The 27,991-nt window shown below is 36.6% G+C and overlaps 1 protein-coding gene across 1 annotated transcript; it reads left to right on the forward strand.

Moving 5' to 3' along the window:
* LOC113770055 (nuclear-pore anchor) lies at positions 1-27,991 on the forward strand. Its single transcript, XM_027314407.1, has 48 exons — positions 1-452; positions 580-726; positions 1,153-1,251; positions 2,555-2,683; positions 2,767-2,859; positions 2,947-3,012; positions 3,801-3,890; positions 3,982-4,059; positions 5,454-5,563; positions 5,910-6,030; positions 6,159-6,251; positions 7,834-7,882; positions 9,438-9,541; positions 9,613-9,681; positions 10,409-10,552; positions 10,755-10,859; positions 10,946-11,059; positions 11,185-11,263; positions 13,153-13,196; positions 13,288-13,361; positions 14,019-14,121; positions 14,221-14,355; positions 16,371-16,469; positions 16,568-16,609; positions 16,749-16,802; positions 17,020-17,199; positions 17,323-17,370; positions 17,901-17,951; positions 18,379-18,462; positions 18,534-18,608; positions 18,686-18,870; positions 19,158-19,260; positions 19,952-20,068; positions 21,062-21,154; positions 21,387-21,545; positions 21,625-21,678; positions 22,402-22,515; positions 22,747-22,824; positions 22,927-23,076; positions 23,160-23,231; positions 23,891-24,046; positions 24,155-24,208; positions 24,415-24,502; positions 24,692-24,795; positions 24,881-25,009; positions 25,235-25,339; positions 25,976-26,150; positions 26,282-27,991. Exons 1-48 carry the CDS (start codon positions 147-149, stop codon positions 27,631-27,633), a joined length of 6,273 nt encoding a protein of 2,090 aa, XP_027170208.1. The 5' UTR covers positions 1-146; the 3' UTR covers positions 27,634-27,991.

Genomic DNA, 27,991 nt, shown 5'->3' on the forward strand with positions numbered 1-27,991 from the left:
TTTCAATTCACCCTTGTCAGTTTTGTATAGTTAGGGCTATTCTTACGCATGCATAGCGTGGGAGAACACAGAAACGAACTATAATCCCAAATTCAGGCCACAGAATCTCGTCGCCATCAGTTGGAAGAGGACGGAAGGAAATTGATATGCCGCTATTCTTGTCGTCAGAGGAGTTCCAGAGCTGCTCGAATGACGCAGCTCTGGTGGCGGAGAAGGCGGACGCTTTCATCCAGGAACTTATGAACCAACTGGAGACGGTGAAAGCCAAAGCTGATGCCGCGTCCATTACTGCCGAACAAACTTGCTCTCTCCTCGAGCAGAAGTACGTCTCCCTCTCCTCCGAGTTCTCCAGCCTCCAGTCCCAGCACTCTCAGCTGAACGCCTCTCTGGAAGAGCGCCTCACCGAAATAACTGAACTCCGAGCCCAAAACCACCAAATTCATTTGCTATCCGTAAACTCTTTCGCTCTCTTGGCTATTAATTTTTTTTTTTATTTCATCTTTCCGGGGACTGATGCTAAACTTGTTTCCTCTCTATGTCTATTATCCTCTCTTCACCCCGAAATCATAATCCAAAAAGACTGGCAAGGATGGGGATATTGAACGGCTGTCGACTGAGGCATCAGAGCTTCATAAATCCAAGAGACAGTTGATAGAGTTATTGCAGCAGAAAGAATTAGAGATCAGTGAGAAGAGTTCGATAATCAAGAGCTATCTTGATAAGATTGTATGGCGCTATTTATTTGTTTCCCTCCTTGATTGTATTATTTGCACAATCCCTTTTAGTTCAGGTTCTCTTGACCTAATTGCATGTATAAGAATCTATTCTTGCTACACTACTGTTTTAGTTAGTACGCATATGCTTTACATGAGCATTCTCTACCACCGAAAGAAAAGTACATAAATGAAATGAACAAATTTTGAGTGATGTCCATAACGTTTAGCCAGTATTCTTGTGGTTTGGAATCTAGGGCTACACTTCTAAATGAAGTTATCTATTATACAGGGAAAAAGTGCATTCTGGAAAATGTTTGTGATGTATCTGCTACTATATTAGAGATTGTTGGTGTTGAAGAAACATTCGAGGTTATGCATGATTGAGATTAGTCATAGGGAAAATGCTGCTGATATTTTCTGTTTCTATGTTGTAAAGGTCTACTTGACTGAGAATGCTGCTTCTAAGGAAGCACGAGTCAGTGAGTTGGAGACTGAACTTGCACGATCTCAGGCTTCTTGTACTCGCATTTGTCAGGTAGGTTGAAATGCTGCTGCATTGATTACTTGTTTCTCTAGAATGTGAAACAATGTATAGTAAAACTTCGTTCGTCTGTGTCAGTGTCAGTTGTTCTTTATTTTTCCTAGATAAAGGGCAAGAGAATGAAATAGAAATTAGTCGAAGCATATCGTGGAAACAGAGCTACTTATTGCTTGTTTACCCTTTTCCTTTTTCAACATTTTGACTAGTAAATAATCTATGTTACCTACTGAAGTTACTGTACATAAATTATTGGAAAGTCGACTCCGTCTCAGCCCCCCTTTCCCTTTGAAAATTTTGAATTGTCTTTTTTTCTTTATTTTGTCCTATATTGGTTCGATGTGGTTGTTGAGATTTCAGTAAATCAGAGACACCAAGCCAATTAGTTAGTATAGTATCTTTTTCTGTTGTTTCATCAGTTGCAGAGTTATTGTTCTTCATGTATATGCATCTGCTTTGTACCAAAATTCTTTATATAACAAAGCATTTAGAATAGGATGATGATTCTTTTCTTTTAATGCCAAGTAGTAAAGCATCTGTAAGAGATGGTACTTATTTTTTTGGGATCAAAACTTAATTTATCAGCTTAAAGATTACAAAGAGGTTCATGTTTTACTGACCCGGTCTCTGATTTAATTCTGACAAGGAATAGCTATTAAGAGTCCTCCTTCACTTCAATATCTCCTTTTCAATGGGATTGAAAGAAGTAAGGGAAAAGTAGATACTTAGAATCTATTATCGGCATCGTCTTTTAAAATTTCAATGTGTTTAAGGGTAGCATCAATACTTATTTCATTTCAGTGCCTTCAATTATTTGTTTTATCAGCAGCATGAATTAGAATCTCATAGCTTATTGTCAGCTCACATCATTTCTCATGTTTAGTACATTGACTTCGTACTGGTACAGTGTCATTCTAAGGCAGGACTTGACTTTGACTATGTTTATTAGATAGTAGTAACTTCTTAACATAGTGAGGGAATCTGTGTCTTCCTTTTTGGATTTTTATTTTCCTTAGTTTTAAAGTGATCTAAAGCAATTTATGATGAATTTGCTGACATATAAGAGCAGAAATGCGTGCTTAACTGAGTTAGTACAATTAACTGGGCTATGAGCATATGTTGATTGATGGTTTCTCCCATACTGTTTTAGACTTTTGTCTATACTCATATCTGACTTAGTCCTTTTTCTTGTATTATTTAGAATGATGCAAATGTGTCTAAATAATTGGATTTTGGCGTCTTTCTGTTTTCTGTTATAAAGCTCATCCAATTTTGAGTATGAATGTTTGCTCTTTGGCAGGAGAAAGAGCTCATAGAGAGGCATAACTCATGGCTTAATGATGAGTTAAAAGTCAAAGTTGATAATCTTATTGAGCTGCGGAAAGCACATAGTGAACTTGAAGCCGAAATGTCTGCTAAGCTTGCAGATGTGAGTCTTCCTAATAAATTGTTCATGCATTTGCTGTCGAACTGCTGATTTATAAATTTGGTGAAACTTTGTGTTTGATTTAGGTTGAGAAAAATTGGAACGAGACATCTAGCTCTTTGAAGTGGAATAAAGATAGGGTGAAAGAATTGGAATCAAAGTTAGCCTCCTTAGAGCAGGTGTGCAGAATTGTGTCCCTCTGTGAGCTTTGTTTATGTCTCAAAACATCTGTTTTGTTATGTAAATATTCATTTTTGCTTTTGAAGGAGTTACTGTCAGGTAAGGATGCAGCTGCCACTATTGAGAAGCAGTTCTCTTCGGAAATCTCAACAGTAAGTAATTGTAAAGATGTATATTGATATTTGATTTTCTTCCAGGTCATGTTTAAAAATATAAAAGTCCCGGTGCACCCATAAACAATGTTAAGGAATTTGATGTTTTTTCTTGCATATTTCTAATGATGCTTATTGTTTTTGTGCATGTGTTTGTGTGCCTTTGTGTGTGTGGGAGGGAGGGCTTTTGACCTCGTCTCTTGGTTTTTATGTGGGAGTTGCATCGAATGAAGATTTGAACATTTGAAGAGTTTAGTAACTGTAATTTCATGCGTTATCCCAAAGAAAATCAAATGGCTTGATTAAGGAGTAAATATAAATGTCCTGAATGAAGATTATGACGCTGTATAGACTTGACTGGAGAATAAGAGTTCTTAAACTTGAAGTGTTGCACTGAGTGTACCTTTGAATCACGATGCAAATAATGTCTGTGTAGTAGTATGATGATAATTTTGAGGTAGTGCTTGCATGACTCATAATGGTATAGGCTTGAGGTTTGGAGGGTTGGAAAGTTTTTGTGAAACTTGAAACAAAAGACAAGAATTGGTTGCTGCTGTTAGTATCTATAGAATGTTTGTTATTGATGTATTGGGCTCTTGCTGCTCAGTTGCCTTTCTAATGCTGAAGTCATCAACCAGGAGCCAGCTTAAATAAAATAACCACTTCTTTTTCACTCCATCAACATATATGCATAGCTGATAAATTCTCTATTCTTCTGTTAAATTTTAATGTTAATTTCAGATTGCCTTATTGACAAGTATGTTCTTTTTTCTTCTCTACTTGTAAAGTGGAAAAAGCTCGTGGACCTATACAAGGAGAGCTCTGAGGAATGGTCCAAAAAGGCTGGGGAGCTTGAGGGAGTGGTCAAGGCTTTGGAGGTAAGCTTCTTGAAATTGAGTTTCGTGTGTATTCATTCACTAGAACCCTTTTATATATGCATGTATAATTTTCATGTTTGGTTTGTTGCAGACTCATTTAGTTCAAGTTGAAGATGACTATAAGCAGAGGCTTGAGAGTGAAGCATCAGCAAGAAAGGAAATTGAAAAGGTTTTGTGTTTTTTCCCCTCTCCTCCTTTTGCTTATGTGGTCCTTTTTTGTAATTACCTTGGGCTTGTTCTGATAAATATCTTGAGTCTCATTATCCAACATTAACTTCGATTACTAGATTCTCCAATGGAACCACTTCTTTCTCAGGAATGGACTTTTCTAGTTCTAGCTTGTTATGTGCATTTATCTAGTTTTTGTATGTCACTGGAAACAATTCTTTCCATGAGTTATTGTGCCTTCAACTTCTTTTTAGATGGTTATGTACTCTATGTTATGTAGGTTACCATGTAGAACATAAACTGGTTGCCTTTCAGAGTAGTTTTAAGCTTTTCATAGAGCAACAATGTTAAAGTACAAGAAGTGTTAATGATTCTCAACAGGTTGATAAAGTGTTAGCCAAACATGTTAATTGCAAACTTAGTGATCCATAGGCCGTTGAAGTACTTTACTTTCTCGTCTACTGAAATCACTTCCAGATGTATCTTTGTGATTTATTAGTGTTCTTTATGATTTAATTGCATCTTGGTCTTTGATGGCAAGGATTTGATTCCAGTTAAAAGGTGAATAGTTGTGAATAACTTTTGTCCATGTGCAACTTGTGCACGTGGAGTATGTGCATAATTTATAAGGTCTAGGATGGTTTGCTTGTGATTGCTGGATTTGAGGTTTATAGTTGCATAAATAAGTTGATGGGTTTGTCCTGTACTGGGCCCAGAATTTGTGAATTAATATTTATGTGTCTTAGGTGTTTTTAATAGGTAGGGAAAGTTAATGCAGTTTGTGATTATGGGTTTAGGTTTTCCCTTTTTGTGGTTACTAGTTGAATTACCCGTTGAGTCTTATTTTACTGTATCATTTCAATTCTTGTTTTGTAATATTGTTTCAGTAATTTATGTCAAATTAACAGACTATGGACAATTTGGGTGTAATAAATGTATTTTCTATTATTTGAAGCAATTGTGCTGCAAACTTTTTCCGACCTTATGTGTAAATTGGTGACTTTCTACTTTAGCATGAGAAAATATTAACATCAATCTTAATTCATTTCTCAGCTGTCCTCTTTTTAATCTGGTAGGTTTTGTTTCGTTGGAGGTAAATATTGTCTATCTAGTGATCCTTTTGTTGAATGATTTGGGGAAAAGAATGAGATGTTAGCCAATTAGTTTTTAGTAGAGCCTTTTATATGTTTTAGAGTAACAATTTTTATCTTGACTCTCAATAATGAAATTTGAGTTGGAGATTTTCCCACCATGTTACAACCTTCTAGTACTTGCATTTCATTGATTTATAGAGTCATTTTATTTTGGTTTGATTAATTGTGATGCCCATGATTATAATTCATACTGCAGCCATTGCTGTTTTTAATTTCATACTTTCTCCTTTTGAATATTTAGGAGGCTGATTGTTTGAAGGAAAATTTTGAAAAGTGTGCAGCCGAGTTGGAAAGTTTTAAGAGGAAGGACGAGCTAAAACCACTTCCCCTGAGTAGTTTTACTTCTGAATTGTAAGTCTAACAGACATATTTTGCAATGCAGGTCCATGTGACTTGTTCCTTGTTACCTTCATCTCTTGATGTAAATGACTTTTTGTTTGAAAGACACCTTTTGTAATTGAAATTGCTTTAGAATTTGCATATGATGCATCTACGACTCTGTTTTCCTACCTTTCCCTCTAAAACCCTTTTTAAGTGAGGACTTGAACTCTATTCATGACAACCATTTGTACTTTTGGCTTTATTACCTGCATAAAGCTCACCTCTACGTGTGCGATTGGTTGCTTCTTTAGTCTTTGACTGTGAGTGGCCACAAAGTAAATTTTTTGTTCTCTATTTTTGCTGTGGATAATTGCAGATGGGTGGACCCAAGGGAAGGTACAAACACTGTTGAGGATAATCGGATGCTTTTGCCGAGTATTCCTGTTGGTGTCTCTGGAACTGCATTAGCAGCTTCCCTTCTTCGAGATGGTTGGAGTGTAAGTTAGAAATTTCCTGTGTCTTTAGTCCATTTCTGAGGAGAAATTCAAATCTTGTCGAGTTCATGACCTCATTCGGCTGTTTATCTGTTTTTTCCACCCGTCTAATATCTTTCTATCTTGTTAAGTTGGCTCAATTGTACACCAAATATCAAGAAGCTGTTGATGCGTTGCGGCATGAGCAATTGGGAAGAAAACAATCTCAAGCGATTCTGGAGCGTGTATGTTTTTGAACTCTTCTTTATATCTAGTATGTGTAGCATGTTGTGTAGAACTTCCAACTTCTCACGTTATGATACATTCACAATGTGCCTGACTTAGGTCTTCAGATGAGATGCTTTAACCAGATGTCTCAATGTTCATAAATTATTTATGTTTTGTGAATTGAAAGGGAAAGTTTCTGTTCCAAACATTCTGTAGTGGGTTATTGTTTTTGAGGGGGTGTATGAATTGGCTGCTTTTTGGGTGTGTTTGCTCACATTCTGTTAAGGGAATTGTTTGTTCTCTTCTGTTTTGTCTTTTCTACTCTCTTACATCTAGTGCATAGTGTGTCAGTTCCTTTTTCAATTTATCAATGTTGCTTTTTTTTTCTACAATAATGAATATGCACATTAACAAGTTTCCCTGAATAGCCTGGAGAAGGAAAATACAGTTTCCAGGAACTTTTTCGAACTTTGCCTGTGGATATGCATATTGATATGATTTTAGAAATGCTGTAAAAAGTTAATTTTAGAAATGCGGCTCTGTTTGGATCTACTAGTTTTTCAAAAACTAATTTTTCAAATACTATAAAAATTTTTAAAAAGTATTCTAAAAGGTACTCTAAAAAGTAATCTAAATTTTTTTTAATTTTTAAAAAATATTTTAAAAACTCTACTACTCTTAAATATTTCAAAATATTTTGTAAAAATATCCTAATATATATTTTAAAAACTCTACTACAGTAAAATTTTTCAAAAATACCCCCAAAAACAGCTAATTCAAACGGAGTTTCCCGAGCAGAGAAATGTTTGTCCTGCTGCTGATTCACTAAATGCCATGTTTAACAACTCTCTGTACATTGGATGCCTTAAGATTGTGTCCAATGTGAAAATGCTTTTGCAATTATTAACTAATGGGGTTGAATCGAGTTGACTTTGAGCTGGCACTGGTTGAAATTCAACTTGAACTTCACCATAAGCTGCTGTCCTACTATAGCTTTCTGGCTAGAAATGAATTTGTGAGAAATCCTCAACTTTTTTGCATCAGCATTTTTTGTTTTATCTAGCCCTCATTGACTAATTAAGTGATGACATGCACCCATAAAAGTCAAATTCTTATAGCTGTAATTGAAAATTTGGAAATTGGGTTCACTTTACTACTTGGTGACACTTCTCTATGGGGTAGCAAAGGACTTTGGAAAGCAATTACTTTTAGTTGGAGCTGATGTGTTGCAATGTTCATACTGTTGCACCCACTGCTATTCAAGTAAGTTTGTTTACAGGTGGTGTTATAGGAAGTGAGAAAAAGAGGAGAGCGGTGAATGAGACACAAGCTGGGAGTAGATACCAAGTTTAGAAGAAGCAGGGAATAGGAGAAGTATGAAATCCCCAAAAATTATAGCCAAATGATATTATTCACGGTTTTCTGTGTGGGCATGTATTGACGAGCTTGTAAATTGTAAATTTGTTGATATAGATATGCGTCACAAGTTTTCATTAGCTAAAGCTTTACTCGTGGCACTGGATTAATATGTATGTGCCGCTATATGATCTTAATCCAGTCTTAATTTTGTACTTTTCTGAATCGAATATCATTTTTTAGGTACTTTATGAGATAGAGGAGAAAGCAGGTGTCATCTTGGATGAGCGAGGTTTGTCCTTGATTTCAAGAAACTTCTGTTTACTTCTGTTCTTTTACCTCTTATTCTTTTTTTTTTTTGGCTTGTTCTTATGTGAACATTGATCTGGAGGTCATCGTTTAACTTATATTTGTGGGGTATTTGGGATTGGAAGAAAAATTGAAATTAATTTCTTCATATGAATTAGCATTCTTCTTTTTTAAGTCAGTAATGATGTTTTTAACATTCACTCAAACATGGAAATCACTTTCCACAATTTTGTGACAGACTGTTAAAATGTGGTTCATGAGGTCACTACTTCACAAGAAATTAACTAATTTTGTTTGATCAAAATTTCCTTTTCTGTGTATTCGTTCATCAAACCCTGAGTAATAAGATCTTCCTTCGTTCACTACTTCACAAGAAATTAACTAATTTTGTTTGATCTAAATTTCCTTTTCTGTGTATTCGGTCATCAACCCCTGAGTAATAAGATCTTCCTTGGCTTAGGAATTGTGCTGGTATAAAATTGTTCTTACAGTTAGATAATTTTTTTCCCAAAAGCATTCAGTTTAAGTATTACGGACTCAATTTTGGTGGATGCTTTCCGATATGTATCCACCTTTAGTTAGCGGTTTTAGTGGTTAACATGGTTACTAAAATCACTATTCTTTATTATTCTTTTATTGTACTCTGTCGTTTTTGCCTTCTTCTTCTCCTCCTCGTCCTCCTCTCCCTCTCTCTCTCTCACACACACACACACAAAACTATCTTCTTCTTGAATGCTAAATCCTCAATAAGGAAAGGCCTCTTCGAGGTATGCAGGAGCACGAAGTATGAAGGTTTCTTGTTCTCTGTGTGTGTTTCACTCAACTATGTTCTTGTTAAATGATGATTCCCTCAGAAAAACAATTCTGCTTGTAGTTATGTAGGAGTACTGAGTACAGCAGTAGAGCCATGTTTAGCTGTGGGTGGGCAATTGCCCCCTTAAACTTTGAAAAATTCATGATGTCAGCACGAAAAAGCTGAAAGTTTTTAATTTTGTCCTACATTTGCATTGCTTCTTATTATGTCTCTTTGACCGTAGAAGCTTCAGAAAATTAGTCAGATCATGTTTGATATTGTTTGTGAGTATATGCAACTTATGTTCGTCATATTATTGATTTGATGGGTGAACATCCATTCAATAAGGTTCTGAAAGCATCTAGAATATGAAAATTCTGTTGGTTTAATATCTTGCTCTTTTAAATTGTAGTTTGTAATGGCCTAAATTGTAGTTTGTAATGGTGGAAGTTGGCCAGTTGGCTGCTGAATATTATAACTTGTGAGAAGAAGTGTTTGAACTAAGTACGGGGCAATTCTAGTATTTTCTATGCTTGCACTAGCCCATGCTCTGCTTACTATATGGATGCAACGAGCACATTTGATTTGTCTATCTCCTTTCTTCAAGACAATAATTTTTAGTGGGGATACAGCATTATTGATGCAGAGTATACTTGTCCCTCCATAAAAAGTATACTGTAGAAGCTTCTTTGCTTGATTTCTTCTTCTTCATGGACATGTCATGGGGTTAATTGCCTTTTTGCAGCTGAACATGAGAGAATGGTTGAGGCGTACTCTTCACTTAACCAAAAATTGCAACATTCTCTTTCTGAACAAACTGCTCTACAGAGTCACACCCAAGAACTAAAGGTTTAGACATTTTTTAGTTTTAAGAATAATGCTTTTCAGTTTTGATAATGAATTTACATAATTGGTTTCAGGCCGACTTGAGGAGGCATGAACGCGAGTATGCTGCAGCCCAAAAGGAGGTTGTTGATCTCCAAAAGCAGGTTACATATGAGGATGTAAAAGCTCATTATTTTTTCATCTTTAGCCAGTCTTTCATTTACTTGAGAGCTTCTGAAGCTAGCATTGCATCAGCTGCTCTCTTGTGGTTATTTTTATCAAGTAAAAAATGATTGAAACGTTAAGTCTTTGAATCGTATTATAGGTTTTAGATATCCCTGTGGTAAAGCAAACATCCATGCTACTAGTGGTTTTCGACCCACTCGTTACCTCCTTGTGCTTTTGACTGAAGTAAAACGTGGTTGGAAAACTTCAAAACTAAGAGATACCTGTTACTTTGTTGTAGATGTAGCCATGTAGCTTAAACAACTCCAAAGAATACTTGTCGGGTAATTATGTTTCTGTGAGAATAAAAGAATGCCTACTTATTTTTGGATAGGAAAATTTTTGGATTTTTTTTTTGCATCATAAACACATTCAAATCACCTTTTTTTATTCAACCTTTTTTTAATCTCACGTATATCACATCGCAAAAAGTGCAAAATTATTATTCTAAAAAAAAATCCAGATGATCTTTGATCCAAACAGGATGTTTTCCATCCATCTGAGTAATTATTTTACTGATTAGATAATTAATTCGTTTGGCAACTTTTGTTGCCTATGCTGGAAAGTTTGGTAAGGAATCCCTGGCAAGTTTTGGCAGCGTTGCAGATACAATGGGCAATAATCTCATTCTTGCTATTAAGCCTCACTTGTCAATCTTGTTCTTAGGTTTCTGTTCTTCTAAAGGAATGCCGGGACATACAACTGCGTGGTGGATCTGTTTGTCATGATTATGGTGATACTTTTATGGCTGGTTCTGGTGTGTCAACTGAAGATGCTTATAATGCTGCTGATGTTATTCCTGAGCAGTTGGTATGGTCTGTTGCCTGTCTGCATCCCACCACATTCACCAAAAATAGAAATATAAAGAAGAAAAAAGGAATCCATCCTCTGTCTAGTGTACATTAATGATGTGCTTTTTAAATAAAATGTGTGCAGCTGGCTTTCGATGCAAGGAACCCATCCTCTGTCTAATGTACACTAATGATGTGCTTTTTACCTAAAATGTGTGCAGCTGGCTTTCAAAGATATTTCTGGATTGGTTGAACAGAATGTCCAGCTCAGACGCCTTGTTCATAGCCTCTCTGAGGATATTGCATCTCGAGAAACTGAGTTAAAGGTTTTCGGAAATATCTACATTTAACTAGTGCAGTTAATTATTTTCAACGCCTTATGTAGCCTTACCTGCATTACTGTAAGTTGCAGGAGAAGTATGAAAAAGAGCTTCAGAGGCATACCGATGAAGCTGGCTCTAAAGTTAATGCTGTATTAGCTCGAGCTGAAGAGCAGGCATGCATGATTGAATCACTTCACACCTCTGTAAGCTTCTTCAGGGACTATGGCTTTTGGAACAGCGCATTCTTGTTTTGTTCTGATTGACAGAATTAGTGGTAAAAAGTATTAGCGCTCATTCACTGTTTGTCTGGCATTTCCTCCATACATAGGTAGCAATGTACAAGAGGTTGTATGAAGAAGCTCATAAACCTCGTTCTCCGAATCCTCTACTTCAAGAAGCTGTGCCAGGTTTCTGCTTGTTTCTTTTTGTTTCTTTAATTTAGTTATTTTCTTCTGATGTTTACATGCTATGCTCTGTCCTCCTCCATTCGTGCTGGATGCTATTTTTAAGGCAAGGTATATTAAAGGTTCTATTATGCATTTGTTGTTTTTTTTGTCCTTTCATCAATGAATCGATCCCTTTGTCCTTCTACCAATAATCACTTGCAAACCTGATAGTCTATGTAGACCAGGCCTACCTAATTTTTCTCCTCCTCATAATGAGTTGTTTTATGACAAGTGTACCAAATCAATTGCAATTCTTGGTGCTTCAATGGTTGAAGATACAGAGCTTTTCTCTGGTACTTTCCTTGAACAATTCACTTGCATTCCAATTCATGGTTGCTGGCAGGGGATTGGGTTGTAATGCTGCATGATATCTTGGAATTTGGTCTATGATTAATGGCTAAAGTTTGTACAGGAATCCTTTGACGTGCATTTAGAAGGATATTGAGATGAAGAAAAAGTAGTTGGAAATAAGATATGTAGTTGATTTATGACCATTTGGGAATTGTCCTTATTAACTTTTTCATGTTAAGTGGAGGCATGACTTGCGGCTTTGCTGTTGTTATTTGGGCATGGTTAAGTTTCTTTTTTCAGCAAACAGATCCTAAACACACACCAATTCAGCAACTATAACATAAAATTGAGGGAGGCTACGTTGATCATAACTTTCTCATTCCATTATACCACAACAATAAAGACAAAATAGTTAAGCAATGACCTTCAGTCTTATGTATAAAAAGAGTTTCATCTGAAAAGACATTATTGTTAAAATAAATACAGAGCCAACTAAGATTGTGTACAACAGATGTTTATTCAGGAATAATGCCTCGATATCTTTGTGAAAAGTGTCACATATTATAATCAAACATTCTTCTGATGTCTCAGGCTTATTAATCAGTTAATTTACGTTTATTTCCTCACGCTTCATCTTTATTTTTTTTTGGTGTTTTCTTTTTGAGTGCTACAGAGAGGGATAACAACTGCTGGTATCCTTCTTGGAAGTATGGATAGATACGTATTATACATGAACTATCTAATTTCTCATGTCTGGAAGTTGAGCAATCATGAATTTTGCTTCAGCTGATATGTTAGTCAGATATTCTTGACGGTTATCATAGATCCTGAGATAGCCCATTTGTTTTCTAATTATAATGAGTTTCCTTCAGGGTTCATATCTTGTTACACATACCTTCCCTAAAAAGTAATGTCTACGTAGGATGTGCTTGGAGTTCAAGAATTACCCTTATCCATGCCATGTCAAAGGTCACTAAAGTTTTGCAGGGGCAAAATAGTTAACGTTACTGAACCAAGTAAAGTTATTGTGATTTGAAAAGCCAAATGGGAAGTCTTTGTTTTCATGCCAAATTTAGGTAGGGGTCAATGTATTTTACCCGATCTAATTCCAATTTTTATTATAATTTTGGTCTTCCTGGATTATTAGCCAAAATAAAAAACTATCCCTAATTTATTACATATTAGTTTTTAATTGATATTGCTTTTGAAGAATTATGCTTGGATTTTTTCCCTTTTGGAAATAGTCAGCTCAATAAGTTCTGTTCATTGTATCACTAATCCTTCTTTTCCTTAGCACAAATATGCCTGCGAACCTTATGCCTTGGCAGCATCTAATTTCAAGTAAGGTCCTTTCTATGTTTTGAAACAAAGAAAGGAAACGGAAGATAGAAGTAAGAAGGTTCATATTGGCACTGACGGGATAGAATTCGTATTTACTCCTCTATATGTTGTTCAAAGTTTCATGTTGACATCTTAACATTGCTTTATAGATTGGATGACCAAAATTTTGTGGAATATCCTTTTTGCATGATGATTACTAATAATAGTGCTTATTGCAGTGGAGCGAGGGAAGGCTATCATTGGCCTAGCTGACGATTCTTATGTATGGTTCTGAAACACTTGAGGAATATAAATTTTATCTCTCAGAGTAATATGAGTGATCACTTTTGTCTTATTGGTTTAACATAATCCAGGAATCTTTGAAGAAGGCACAAGAAAAGGCTCATAAGCAGGTGAAATATCTTGATGAAGAATTAGGGAAGTCAAGGTAAATGGTTGGCAGTTCATACAAGTTTACCTCAGCTTCTGCCCTCTTGTGCATACTGGTATTGTTTGTTTGAGAATGGGTTACACCCAGCCACTTAACGGTGTATTTTATGACTTTTGGCGGAGGGTATGCATGCATTCGGTAAAATTGAGCATGACCATGAGATGTTAGGGAGTTAGGTGTCTTCAAGAAGCTTATTAGGTGCTGATTATAAGACATATGCGTTGCACTGCACAATCTTTTACAGATGCCTTTAGATGATGTGCTGCTTTCTCTTGTCATGTTGCTTTCGTTTCTATTATACATATCTTGTCTGGATACTCATACAGTGCTTACTGTTTTGTATTTATTCTTTTCTTGTTTGGTTCTCTATTATTTTCATGTTTAAATGGGGAAGCAAGGGGTGGAGGGAGGTGGGCAAGAAAGGGAAGGATGGTCTCTAATTTATTTGTGATCCTTGTGTCTGAGAGCTTGAAATGGTTTCCTGTTGAATATACATATTAGATGGTTAGTATTATTGCCTAGGTGAAGGAACTAAGACGGTGGTCAATTAGGATTGATTTGGTCCTTTCCTATTGATCTTGGCATTGTCAGTTTGATTGCTTGTTATCTTCTTCTCATGGTAACTAGGTCATATTAATATGTCCTTTATTGCAGGTGTGAGATCATATCCTTGCGATCAGAATGTGACAAGTTAGCTCTAGAAGCACAACTAGCACGAGAAAAACTTGAAAGGTTTATGGCAGAATATGAACACCAGGTCAAAATCTTATTTATGGAATATTTGGGTATTGTATGTTAATATCTTTAATTGCATGGTTTATCTTAATACATTTGTTCTTGTGGTTTGATACATCAGAGAGATGAATATAATGGCTTGCTAGCAAGAAATGTTGAGTTCTCACAGTTGATAATTGACTACCAAAGAAAGCTACGTGATAGCTCGGACTCGCAGAGGGCTGCTGAGGAGCTTTCACGAAAATTAACCATGGAGGTGATTGCCATATCTGTTTGTTCTACCATGCTAAGAATTTATTTTGAGTGACAGTTTTACTTTTTATTCACAATATTTCAACATAGCGCTAGCTTCTTTATGAAGAGGAACAAAGGGGGTGGTACCTGCCTCTTGACAAAAGAAAGCATCACATTAAATTTTAAAATTTTCTTAGAGAAAAATACTCAGTTAATTATTTCAATGTTGTAGTATGACATTCTTGGTCAATGTAACATTTCCCAAAACTCGATAAACAAACAGAGAATTGGACAATCCTATGTTTATCCTCAATTTCAGTACATTTTGAAGCTTAGATTTCAGCTGTTCACGACCTTTCCTTTTCACACAGCAGTTTTTTCTTTAAGATCCAAATGTGGAGCTTAGAGTTGTAATTATTACAGGCTTCTTCCTTCATTGTTCACACAAAATCCGGCTTAACAATAGGTCTTTTGTTGTGGCTAATGTGGTCCAGCATTAACTGGAGGCAGCAAAGAGCCGTGCTGGAACAAATGAATGTATTCTCCTCCAACTTTTTGCAAGTCTGTTAACAAAACAATTTAATTTGCTAAAGGAGTATGCTATCTCCTGTTAAAGTACTTGGGATACTTGTCATGCAAAAGATGCCACCCTCTTGGCTAAAAGTCCTTATTTGTGTCAAGCAGAGCAGTTGGTCTTCAAATCATTGAGAAGATCTTTAAAAGAAAAACATCCATTTTCCTTTGTTTCACAACTGCTTTGTAACCTTAATCTCTGATTGTAAAAGTTTGCCAAATGTTTTCTGATATTCTGGCTTCTTTGTTCCACAATCTCATCTTAAAATTGACTGTCATGCAACCCCTTTATACCTTCTAGGCACATATATGTGACTTTCTTCGTTTTCTGTTTTTTTAACTATTAGTGATGGAAATTTGCTTTCCTCCACTGCCAAATGTTATATCTAATTACATTTTAATGTCTTGCGCTTTGTCTGTGTGCTTTTCTGGCTTTTGAGCTTTCTAGCCTCTTTGGGTCCCTGTTTTGTTAATTATGTTGATTTATTAAATAAAACAAAATCGATGAGATCTCAGTGTGGTTAATTCACCCATCATTCTTTCCCTATATCTATAGAGTTTTCAAAGTGCAGCCACATAATTCTAAAACAAAAGGGAAATTTCATGTTCTTATTCCCCAAAATTTCAATCAGATGCGTGCACTATCAGATTAGCCACGGTCTTAAATACCATCTGGAATCAATTTTCTATACCACATGAAGTGAGGGACATAGCAATTTTTGACACACAAGGCTTTCTTGTACTAAACCAATTGTATTATCCTTCTGCTGGTGTAATATCAATGAACTCTGCCTGATCAATAATGTCACTTAACTCCCTTATTGCTGCAGCAGATCTGGGACAACCCAGTGTTGACTCCTTCATCAATATTTTCCATTTCAGAAATGAGCACCTACCATCATCTTCTGCTTACGAGGATTGTGATTTTAAAATAGGCTCCTCGGTCACTTGTGGACATAGAGATGGAAAGACTCTTTTCCAGAACTTCCTAGGACAAATTGATGTTGAGAATAAAACCCATTTTTTAATGCCTGAACTAGCTTCTGCAAAATAAATGTTCCCATAACTTGAAGCTCAAAGACTTATTCAGATTTTGTAGATGGTTCTGTCCTTTCTCACCCAAAGAATTCTCTCACGACTTTTTTAATGCAGCTAGCTCTTCCTTGTATGTACTCCTGAGAACACATAATAATATTATTTTCCACGATCACAGAATAACTGAAAGTCGCAACTTCTTGTTGCTGTATTTACAAGCTTTGCTTTGAGAGTCCCGGAGTATTTCGTGCAGAGAATGCCCAACAGCTTAAGTATTCAGATAAAGTTTAAGTTCAGCTTGTATCTGCAGAATCAACTTTTCATGAGATGATATCCAATTAATCTTAAGAATGTGTTTTTTGGGGTTTATCTTTGTCATTACTAATTTTTGTCCTATTCATGACTTGAAACAAGTATATTACCTTATAGGTCTCTCTTGTCAAGCAAGAAAAGGAAATGTTGTTGAATGCTGAGAGGAGAGCTGCTGATGAAATTCGTAGCTTGTCAGAGAGGGCTCATCGTCTGCAGGTATTTATCTTAAAGGCATTTTTATTCTTCTCTACTTTCTGCGAGGGCGAATTATGATTATAGATTGTGCTTTCTGTTACTTGTGTGAATTTCTTCAGGCTAGTTTGAATACTATAGAGAGCACGGAAGAAGTTCGAGAGGTACCCCCCCTTTTTTTAATTATTTTTAAAATTTTTTCTCCAACATGTTGGTTTTCACTGTTGTAGTTGTTTTGTCAAAATAATATGAGCTTTGTTAAGGGGTTTTATTTATTTATTTATTTATTTTTGGTGGAAGCAGGAGGCCAGATGTGCTGAAAGAAAAAAGCAGGAGCTATATATTAATCAAATTGAGGTTTGTTTCCAGTTTCGGACATGCTTCATCCCTAGCCTCTTTTTAATTAATAGGTTGAGCTATTACTGGACTTGTAAACAGATGCAGAAGGGTAGAAAGATTTATTTTCTTTTCCCGTGTTTTCTCCAATGCTTCCATGATCTGCTACTCTTTTCAATTATGTTGTGTGTTCTGCTTTTTATTTTTTTATTTTTTTATTTTTTATTGATGGATGCAGAGAGAATGGGCTGAGGCGAAAAAAGAGCTTAATGAAGAGCGTGACAGGGTCCGAAATCTTACACTAGAGCGGGAAAGTTCCCTGAACAATGCATTGAAACAAGTTGAAGAAATTGGAAAAGAATTGAGTAAAGCCTTACATGCACTTGCTGCAGCTGAGGCTAGGGCGTCTATTGCCGAGGTCTCTGTTATTTAGAATATTTGGCCAATAATATCTCCTAGTTCATGCTTGTGTTTAGTTGGTGCTTGGTAACATAGTGAATAGGTTATAGACTTTGCTTCTCATATGGTTAATTTAATCCAGGCCCGATGCTCTGAGTTGGAGGAGAAGATGAAGTTGGCCAATTTTGAGGTGATTTTTCCACCTTGCATTTGTTGTGAAATATCTTAATGTAGGCTTTTTAATTGGTTGTAAAAGGGCCACTTGCATCTGTTGTTCTGAAGAATTGTGGCACTTTATCCATGACATTTACTTGGTCTTTCGGCTGATTTTTATGGGTTTACTCTGCTTCGTTGATAATGAAATTACTTGGTTGATAACTGACTTTTATGCTTTTCTAAGATAGTTGCTAAAAAGTTTGTTTCTCTTTTCAGTTTTCCCCTGCTCCATATTCTGAGCCTTTTTACACTTTTTCACTGAATTAAGATATTTGTGATGTTTTTCCCTGCTTCATTTTCTGAGCATTTTTGCACTCTTCCCAACCTTCATATTGCTTTCTCTAGTGCAGCGATCTTGTGATGTTTTAAATGACTTTTCAGATATATCCTCTGTTGTCTGATGAAATTTTGGTCCTGTTTGAATGCCTTTTTTCAAATTCTTAATTTTTCTTATTTTCCATGGTTATTGTGATACTGAATTATACTTTACTGCTTATAATTCAGGCTTCTGAGAAATATGGAAAAGGTGGACCTAACTCTACTGCTAATAATGAGGTAACCTTGTTTTACCTACAGCATTCTGGCTTCTGTGCGTATTTCTTCATTTCGAACAATGTCCGGTTGGCACACATGCTCCCCTTGTGGGGTTGAGGGTTTACAGTTAGGATTTAGTGGGGTTGATGTGTGCTTTATTGGGTAGAAAGAGAACAAGAATAAGTTCCAATGTTTTACCTTTAGGGCATGTCCTAGCAGTGGGGGCAAACTTGAGACCTGGGAAGTTGTAAGGTTCGATTCCTGCTGCTTGGGGCCCCTAGCCCACTGCTTGCTGCAGCTTTCCCAGTTAGTGCAGCCCAAGTTTGGTATAGTAAATATGAAAAAGGGAAAAAATAGGAATTTCGATTTTTTCAGTAGGACAATAAATTTGTATGAAGTTTGATCTCTGTTCATTGACCTTTTGCGTTTGTAAATAATTGGATTCAAGATTGTATTGGATTTGCACACTGCTGAACATGAAATTGCAAAATTGAGAGAGGAAGCACGAATCAACAAGGAACACATGCTTCAGGTAATTTCAATGCTTCTGCGGTTACTACTTAAAATGAATGATATGCTAATCTCTTTTGGCTATTGTGGCAGTATAAAAACATTGCTCAGGCTAGTGAAGAAGCTCTTAAACAGCTGGAAGTTGCCCATGAGAACTCAAAAGCAGAGGTTGTCCGAAAGCTTTGTTGTTTTCTAAATTAGTGAATTTTTCTCATTCACATGTTGGTATTGCATGTTTTCCACAGGCGGAGAATTTCAAGAAGTCGCTCGAGGCAGAACTTTTATCTCTCAGACAAAGGGTTACTGAACTTGAAGAAGAATGCAACTTGAAAAATAAGGAAGTGGAATTTGCAACTGTCAGGAAAGAAGAAGCTCTTGCTGCTGCTTTATCAGAAATTGCATTTCTAAAAGAGGATTGCTCGGTTAAGACGTCAGTGTTTGACTACCAATATCTTTGTTGGTTCAGTTTGACTTGTGCAGAAACTGCTATGCTGTCTAAACTGATCTTTTTCTGAAATTGGCATATCCAAAATTGAAAAATGTGACTCAACCTCCCAATTCCCAATTCAAAAAGCATAATGCATCAAATGATCTGCAACAGCCACCAGATCCCATGTGTTCTGCTTTTGCCCCCCAAGGCTCACTTCAAATGATATGACTTCAAATGATATCTTTGTTTTTGCTGCCTTGAATGGCTAATCATTGTATTATTTGCAGGTCTCAAGTTGCAGTTTTGGAAACACAAATTTCTTCTTTAAAAGATGATTTAGAGAAAGAGCATCAAAAAGCACGTGCTGCTCAAGCTAATTACGAAAGACAGGTTGCCATGATTGTTATAACTGCATTTTACTCTATTGTTTGCTCATTTTTAGATCACCAAAAGTTTTTGGGACTGTATGCCTATGTTCAGTAAGTTGAAGCAGTTTATGTTAAAAGATGCGCGCTGCCAAAATTCCTGTCCAAACTAGACTTCATAAGAGGATTTGGTTTCAAATGGTAACTGATTGTTTTTATCTTCTGGCATTTGCTCTTAATTCTGTATGTATCAATGAAAAAAGGTGAAAAATTTTCTTTTCACCTTGTATATTATGGTTTTTGCTGTCTAAAGACCAGCTAAGAAGATCTGAGAAAATGACTATACAGTGTTTTCTAAGCATGGACTGGTGAATGGCTTAGTATTCTCATAAACATGTGCTTTCCATCTTTCCTTTGCTTTAACTCCATGAAGAGTTCTTGATCGACATTCACCATGGAAGGTTGAACTTTCACTTGACAACACGGCTATGCAAAACATATGGTATCCAGTATCCACTGAACGTTTTTATTGGTCTGCATTAGAATTTGAAACATTTCGTATTGTGGGGAAATTATTGAAATGGAACTGAAGAGTGGCTTTCCGTTCTGTTATCTTTTGGTGTTCTTCAGATGCATAATATTACTCTCATTTCATTGGTGATGGTGTAATTTATTTTTTATACTTAATATGCATATTTTTTTTGTGATTTTGGTAGGTTATTCTACAGTCTGATACGATTCAGGAGTTGACTAGAACTTCACAAGCTTTAGCTACACTGCAAGAAGAAGCATCCGAGCTTCGCAAATTGTCAGATGCACTGAAAACAGAAAATGTATCTTCCTTTTCTGTGACAAATTGTTGTTCCTTTTCTCTCACTGTTTTCCAGTTAATTTGTACTGTTGTCGATCTTGCATTTTTGGATTTAAATCCATTGCGTTTATTATGATTCTTTTCGATTTGATATAATCATGATCGTTTCAAGTCATTCTGTAAATTTGAAATTTCTACTCTGAGAGCCAATTTTGTGTCACCTGAGGAACCTCTTCTGTGGCCTACATGGTCACAGGTATTGCATCTTTAGTTTTCTTACAACTCCCAGCTCTTATGAAAGTCTGACAGTGTAGGGCAATTCCCCGTGCACTACAATTACTAAGAATAGCATATTGCATAGTTTGTCAGTTTTGAAGTTCCTTTGTTTCCTAATCCTTCACAAACAAACAATTTCATATGAACAGAATTTGGCTGAAATACTCAGTTTATGAACTGTCCACCTAATGCCTTCACGTTTTCAAAATCTTTTCCATTTAATTCAGCAGTTAAATGGTGATCTTGTTCTTCTGGATTTAATTAATCTGAGAGTAAGACTGCACCTTTCGCAGTCATATGTATGGTCAGCTTTTTCTTTGATGGAAGTTTCATTACTGCTGCTTTTTTTTTCAGTTTTATGTTGACCAACCTGTAGATGGAAAGATGATAGGGTATCATAGATTGTTTTCGTTCTGGATTTGTAATGGTTCTGCCCAATTCTTGTAACATTTCCTTGTTTTGTACACAATCTCATAAACAGTTAACTGAAGAATGGTTCCTTCCTCTTAGTTTGATAGTCACCATGTGGTAATTATCTTCCTAACTGGCTCTGTCCTGTTAAATTGAAGATCAAACTCAGAACTTATTTGTGTCCTTTAATTTCGTTACCTCAGTAATATGTATGTTAGAGTTAATGTAAGTTCTGGGCTATTGTTTTAGAGTGCTTATATCTGAGGTTTGACTACTTGATTCTTGTATCGGTTTGTACTAACTCCTATGATTTTGCTGTGATTCATAGATTGAACTCAAGGCCAAGTGGGAAACTGAGAAGTCAGTGCTTGAAGTTCTGAAGAACGATGCAGATGCAAAGTATAATGAGGTTAATGAACTGGTAAATGATTACTTATTTTTATATAATTTTGTTTTCGTGCTTATATGTCTCTGCGATTTTCCCTTTTTCTTTTTTCCCCTTTCACATGTATCTTACATTTAATATCATTATTTCTATTTTATTGGTTTCTTGAATTCTTTTTGAAGGACTGTCACTGGTTTTTATTTAATTATTTATTTTTTGCCTTCCATTTTGATTTTTTTACTCCCTTCTGAACCCATGCATCTCTCAGAACAAGTTATTACATAGCAAGTTAGAGGCTTTACACATCAAATTGGCCGAGAAGGACCGTCATTCTTCCTGTGTTTCTGGAAGCTCTTCTCATGATTCTCTTGATGATGATAATGGTTTGGGACATATTGTAAATTACCTCCGACGCTCGAAAGAAATTGTATGCATGCCCCATCTTCTTCTTGTGCCTTCCACCGACTCTCATTTATTTAGCATCTAACTAAATTGGACTTCTACAGGCAGAAACAGAAATTTCTTTGCTAAAACAGGAAAAACGGCGACTTCAATCACAGGTAGCTCGACGTACCATTTTGATTTGCCTACACATAATTATTTATTTTCATGTTTCCGTTTTGTCCTATCTTGTATCTTTGGGGGCTTAGGTTATCATGTAGGGCAATCATTTGTTGCCAGTTTGCTTAGTTTTACTAAATAGGACTGTATTAAACTTAACTAAGTCTTGAATGCCTCACTGGTAAAGTAAATTGGGGTGTCGTATATATATATGTATGTATATATGTGTGTGTGTGTGTGTGTGTGTTACTAGCTGTGCTTCTCCTTGATCTATATGCTTTGATTTTTGGGCTTGGTGCTTCCCTATAAGGTTTTGAAGAGCATGACATGTTAACCCTCATTGGCATTTTGTGGCTTCCCTGCAACCTCAGTCATCTTATATGTCTTTATCTGCTCACATTTGGGGTTGGTTTTCCTGATAGGGTTGTGCATGGGAAGTCCTGTTGTTCAATTGAATAGACACTGGTCTTCTGGATTAAGTAATGTTAACCTGCATGGAACCTTAATGGATATCTGTTGTGTGGGCTTGTTGCAAACTGAGTTTTTTAAGCACAAGCATTTTGCATAACTTTGCAATAAGTGGCTGGTTGATATCCATAGGATTTAGTTTCTTCACGCACTATTGATACTTCAAGATTTTGAAATTTTAGCGGCGCTATTGATACTTCAAGATTTTAGTTAAGTTTACTTCTAATGTATTTTTCTTCTTTTTGCTCTTCCAGCTTGAAACTGCTCTGAAGGCAGCAGAGTCAGCTCAAGCGTCACTTAATGCTGAGCGAGCAAATTTAAAGACATCGCTGTTCACTGAGGAAGAGTTCAAATCTCTACAGCTTCAGGTTAAAGTTATACCTTGCGTCTTCTTTCGATCCTTGCAATCGTTGTTTGTCTTCTGTACATGACATTCTGTTGTTGTCTTTTTTTTTTTAATAAATTTTTTTGGTTGAATTTACTTTTTAGATGTTCACTTTTTTCTTGCTATTTTTTTTTTCCTTGTTTTGGCTTTTCCCCAATGTGACATGGACAATGTCATCTGGGGACCTGAAATTCTGCTGTTTAAACCACTGCAGGTTCGAGAAATAAGTTTGCTTCGGGAAAGTAACATTCAACTCAGAGGGGAAAACAGGCATAATTTTGAGGAATGTCAGGTTTGAATGAAGACAGTATACTTCTGTGGAATTGTGAGTTGATGTATTACGTTTGCTTTTAGGTAGCTTCTCTAACAAGAAAAAATTGTTGCTTTGTCCTAGAAACTTCGTGAAGCTCTTCAAAAAATTAGTATTGAAATGGAAATTAAGGAGAGAAGTCTTGAGGAGAGGCAAAATGAGGTTGAAGCTTGTAGGAGAGATATTGAAAAACAGATGATGGAGAAAGAAGATTTTAAACGGAAGGTTGATGAGGTATTGTCTTGAACCAGATTTTACCTTTCAATCCCTAAATCACTTTGGTTTGTCTTCTCATGGTTCTTTTCCCTCATCCTAAGTTATTGGAGAAGTCGAAGAGTTTTGATGTGGAAGATTATGACCGTTTGAGAGAATCAGTTCAGCAGATGCAGGTGGGTTGTATATTATCCTGAATTGGTCATTATGATCTCTGTTCCATTTTTGGTGATGATTGTGGAAATAATTTTATGTTCTCTTTGAAGTTATCTTCAGATTTGATCAAATCCTTGAATGATTTTACATTCGTCATTTGAGCTTTTTGATTAAACATGATTGGTGAGGACCAAGGTTTTTTGTTTTACCAGCACTTGGATTGACAAGTTTTCTGTGTTAAGCGTGGTTGTTAACATAGTAGCCAGTTGGTTTTTTGTCCTTAACCCTTGAAAACTTGTAGACCATTCTTTTGGGTTTTCATTATTGACTTTCTTGATTGATTTTGGAGGAAATTGGAAGAGGATTTTGTGACGGCCATTTGCCAGTCGCAAGTGGAAATCCTTGAATAGAAAATTATTTAAAAGATGGTGTTTTGCTTCTTCTGGCTTACTATAAGTTTTATTTGGTTTCTCCAAGGAATACAATTAAATTTAGAAACAGGATCCACGAATGTAACTCATAATATTGATTACAGGGAGAGAATATGTTGAAGATGGATTAGAAAGGAAACATGAAAAATGGACAGGCATAATAAGGATATAACATGGCTTCTGATTTCTGAATTTGTTGGTAAACCTTAGATCCTTACCAACATGGCTTCCAATTTCTTCGTCTGTAGGTAAACCTTAGAGAAAAGGAAGCTCAATTAGAAGAAATGAAGGTGGTATTATCTGAGAGGCAAAGTGTGATATCACGTTTGGAGCAGGATGTTTCAAGGAGTAAAATAGAAAGGAATGAAAAGGAGTCCAGGATAAATGAAATATCTCAAGTTGAGGTACTCCTATTTGCATTCAATATGTAAATTTCACCTCAATTTCTTGATTTCTCTTTGCCTCGAGTTTTAGATCACAACTAATAGATTCTTGCATATGTTGTGATTCAGGCTTCTTTGAGATCAGATCTTGAAAAGCAGAGGAGGGTGATAGCTCAATTAAAGGTCAGCAGCGTGTTCATGGATATACCTGGTCTTTGTTTACTTCTTGAAAAAATACCTTGGACGTTGTTCCTTGTAATAATTGAGTGTCTGATGATCTTCCATTCTTCTGATACTGCTTTCACTAAATAAGACCTTGGATGTTGTTTGTTGTAATAATGGGGTGTCTGATTACCTTACATTCTTGTGATGCGGCTTTTACTTTGCAGAAGAAATCTGAAACCTTGTCAAAAGAAAAGGAAGACATGAGCAAAGAGAACCTTGTTCTTTCCAAACAATTAGAAGATGCTAAGCAAGGTGTGGGTTCCTTACCATACTTTCCGGAATTAAATGAGCTAGAATGCTTATCTGTTAGAGCATGGGGGCCAAAAAAAAAAAAAAACTTTTGGTTTCTTATGGCAAGATGCATCACTTACTTTCAGTTCTTATGATAGCATTATAGCACTACAAAATTATCTTTCTCAGCTATTTAGTTGTCTTTTATAGTGAAAAGGAGTCTTGGAGATGCTGCAGGTGAGCATGCTATGAAGGAGAAGGAGAAGGAGAAGGAGAAGGAGAAGGAGAAGGAGGAGAAAGACACCAGAATACAGGTTCACACAACGACTCGATATTTTGTTGCTCTTTTGTTTTCCTCTTATAATGATTTAGCTGATATTTTCTTGCAATATATGAAAGATTCTGGAAAAAACTGTGGAGAGGTTGAGAGAGGAATTGAAGAAGGAAAAGGATGAACATAAAACAGAGAAAGCAAAGCGACTGAAGACGCAGAAGACAATTAGTGACTCATATGAGACTGTTTCTCAGGTGTGCTTGCTCGTTGAACTGGCTTTTTTATTTTTTAGACTTGTGAAGTGGATTGCTTGTTGTATTTGGATTAATAGTCATCAAAATTATAGTTTTATAGCACAGCTCATGCGTGTAAATGAAAATTAAGGATGCATGAAAATAAATTTAGTTTGTCTTTTAAAAGGTTTACAGAAGAAATATTTGCAGGCTTGAATTTATTAATTTTTTCCTGTAATAATCCAGCATCGGGTGAAGTTGTTAGATGAACTGGAGAAGCATAAACAGGCTCTGAGAATGCTTGTAGATGAAGTTGAAAAGCTAAAGCAGTCTAGGGGAAATCAATCAGAGGTAACAATTCAAGGTTTTTTGCTGTATTGCACATTTTTGTTTCATCATATCCCATTTCCCCTGCTTCGTGACATACACACCTTCTGTACTTGTACATTTCATGTTTTAGTGACAGAGATTACCAAGCGCTTGAAATTGATGTCTAGGAATCATGCGAACTTGTAAAAGTATTGGAAAAATGCCAATACAACGTTTTGAAGGCTTTCTGTTTTGGCAAATCCCCTCTTTCCTGCCATAATATGTTACCAGTACAATATATGCTAATTGAAACTTAAGATCATCTGGAATACATCTTCAAATAAAGCTGTGGATCTTCTTCTTGAATTTCTCAAGTCATGCAGAGTTCTCCAGCGTTTTTTTTCCTTTGCTATACTTGTTGAAGTGAACCTTAGTGAAACTGTGGACAAGTTTGTGGATGGTATGATTTTGTGGCACTGTATGATTTTGTGGCACTGTCTGTGGTCCAAATCTTTGTCTATGGAATTATTTGTGCAAACTGTAATATATACTGCTTATTGTCTCACATTTGTTTATTACCCCTGCTTGCGAAATTATGTCAGTCATAAGATATCTGTAAATCCATGTATATCGGATGATGGCTTCCTACGGGATTCATGTATATATGCTTGTTCTTAGGGAACCACCGAAATTAATTTCCTATCTGGTAGTCTCTTGGAGGACCTTGCTACTGCATATCATCTGGCTGTAGAAAGTTTTCATCGGTCTGCTCAACCAGTATCTGTTGAACCTGGGGCCTCTGCTGTGGTTTCATCAGCGGCTTCGGATACCACTTCTGCAGGGCCTACCATAGGTATGTATCCTCAAGCACTTCATGTTTCCTTTACCATTATCATCAAGGTTGCTTTTAATCTTTATTAGTGTTCCACTTTCTTGGAAATTTGTTCTTATAAATGATGTTTTTGTCATCTGATATTCAAATAGTTGCTGCAATGGCTCCAGCAATCTCGTCTCCCGCCCCCTCTACCGCAAATGTTCCTTCTGCCAAAACAGTGCATGAAAAAGAGAAGAAATCTGTTTTAGTGAAGCCAAGTCTGGAGACACGCAAGACAGGAAGGAAGCTGGTCCGACCTCGTATTATAAAACCTGAAGAATCCCAGCCTGATATATTGATGTCAGAACTTGAAGGGTCTGATAAGCCTTCATCATCTAATGATTTGGAAAATCAGGGAAATCTTGATATACCTACATCAGCACCTGGTCGTAAGCGCCCATCTGCATTATCAACTCCAGAGTTATGTGAAGAATTGCTTGTGACGGACGAAACAGGCGCAGATGTTGCTGAACCAACACTGAAGAGGTCCAGAAATTCAGAGACCCCACAAGAAGGTGGTGAAGGACTGCCACCAGAGGGCAGCGATTCCCAAGCTGCTGGGAAATTGGAGGATTCTTCTGAAGTTTTGCCTGCTAGTGAAGAATCTATGGAAGATATTCCAGATCTTCCACATGTCTCCAAGGGTATCTCTGTTAATGTTGACAAGGACGAGGGTGAGACTGCTGCTAAGCAGGCTGAAGAGCCAACTGCAGAGATGAAGATGCAGGAAGAATTTCAGAATGACAAAGGTGATGTTGCTGATGCGTGCTCAAACAAGCTGAATGGTGCATTATTATCTGATGTTCCATTAAAACAGCAGGCTGATCAGGAGATTCAGCATCCAGCAGCAGAATCCGAAAGTGAGCGGGAGGAAGGAGAACTGGTTACAGACGTTGCTGATCTAGAGGGTAGTCTTAATATGTCCACTACACTGGGAAGCTCGGAACCTGAATTTCTGTCTGAGCATGGAACAGCTTCTGAAATTCCACCTGGAGTTGATGATGATCCTGTGGATCAGGCAACAGTGGAAGCGGGGGATGCAGAAGTTTCCCAAGCTCTGGATGATGTAAAAAATGATGAGGGTATCATAACTGAAGACATTGGTGAGACTTCTCACAAGTTGAATAATGATATTGAGCAGGCTGCAGCTGAGACAGACGAGGTCTCTGAAGCTGCTACAACTAATCCTGAGAAAACACCACCTAGCACTGGCGTAGAAATTGGTGTTTCTAAACAAGGTGGAGCAAGTGCCATAAATGATACAGAAGAAGGGAAACAGGCGTCACCTATTTATAGGAGTTCAACAACGATTAATTTGTCCGAGAGGGCGAAGGAAAGGGCTTCTATTAGACAAGGTGGTATGCTTTCTTCCTTGACAAGTAGAGGTCGTGGAAGGGCACCTCGAGGTCGGGGTGGACGTAGTGCCCGCGGCCGTGGCCAAACATCTGGTAAGCAGGGTTAGGTATGGCAGGTTAATGGGCTGGGGGCTACTGTTGCTCTTCTAGGTCTTTTTTTGCTTGGTCGTCCTATTTCTTGGCGATGCCAGTTACTATCAAGATGCATATCTGGATCGTTCATGGATGGATATGTCATGACTTTTGATCAATCTTGGCCTCTTTTGCTCTCTCAAGCTCAACTATTTAAGTTTTGGTTTGCCGGAGGAGAGTTCTCGTTCGGAGAAGAACTAAACTTTATATTATTTCACTAACTTTTATAGTTGTCAGCCACTGTTATTAAATTCTCTCGCCTGGAAACTCTTGCAAAAATTGCTTCGAACATGTTCTTATTAAAAGTGCTCGAGGAGAAAAATGTTTCGCATA

Source organism: Coffea eugenioides, chromosome 5 (genome assembly GCF_003713205.1).
Source record: "Coffea eugenioides isolate CCC68of chromosome 5, Ceug_1.0, whole genome shotgun sequence".
Lineage (NCBI taxonomy): Eukaryota > Viridiplantae > Streptophyta > Magnoliopsida > Gentianales > Rubiaceae > Coffea > Coffea eugenioides.

Bases quoted from the DNA above. Each gene is read 5' to 3' on its own strand.
- LOC113770055 (XM_027314407.1), top strand. From the start codon at position 147: ATGCCGCTATTCTTGTCGTCAGAGGAGTTCCAGAGCTGCTCGAATGAC. The intron at 17,952-18,378 runs GTAACCTTGTTT...ATTGGATTCAAG, and splicing joins ACTCTACTGCTAATAATGAG to ATTGTATTGGATTTGCACAC. The intron at 22,516-22,746 runs GTTAAAGTTATA...AAACCACTGCAG, and splicing joins TCAAATCTCTACAGCTTCAG to GTTCGAGAAATAAGTTTGCT.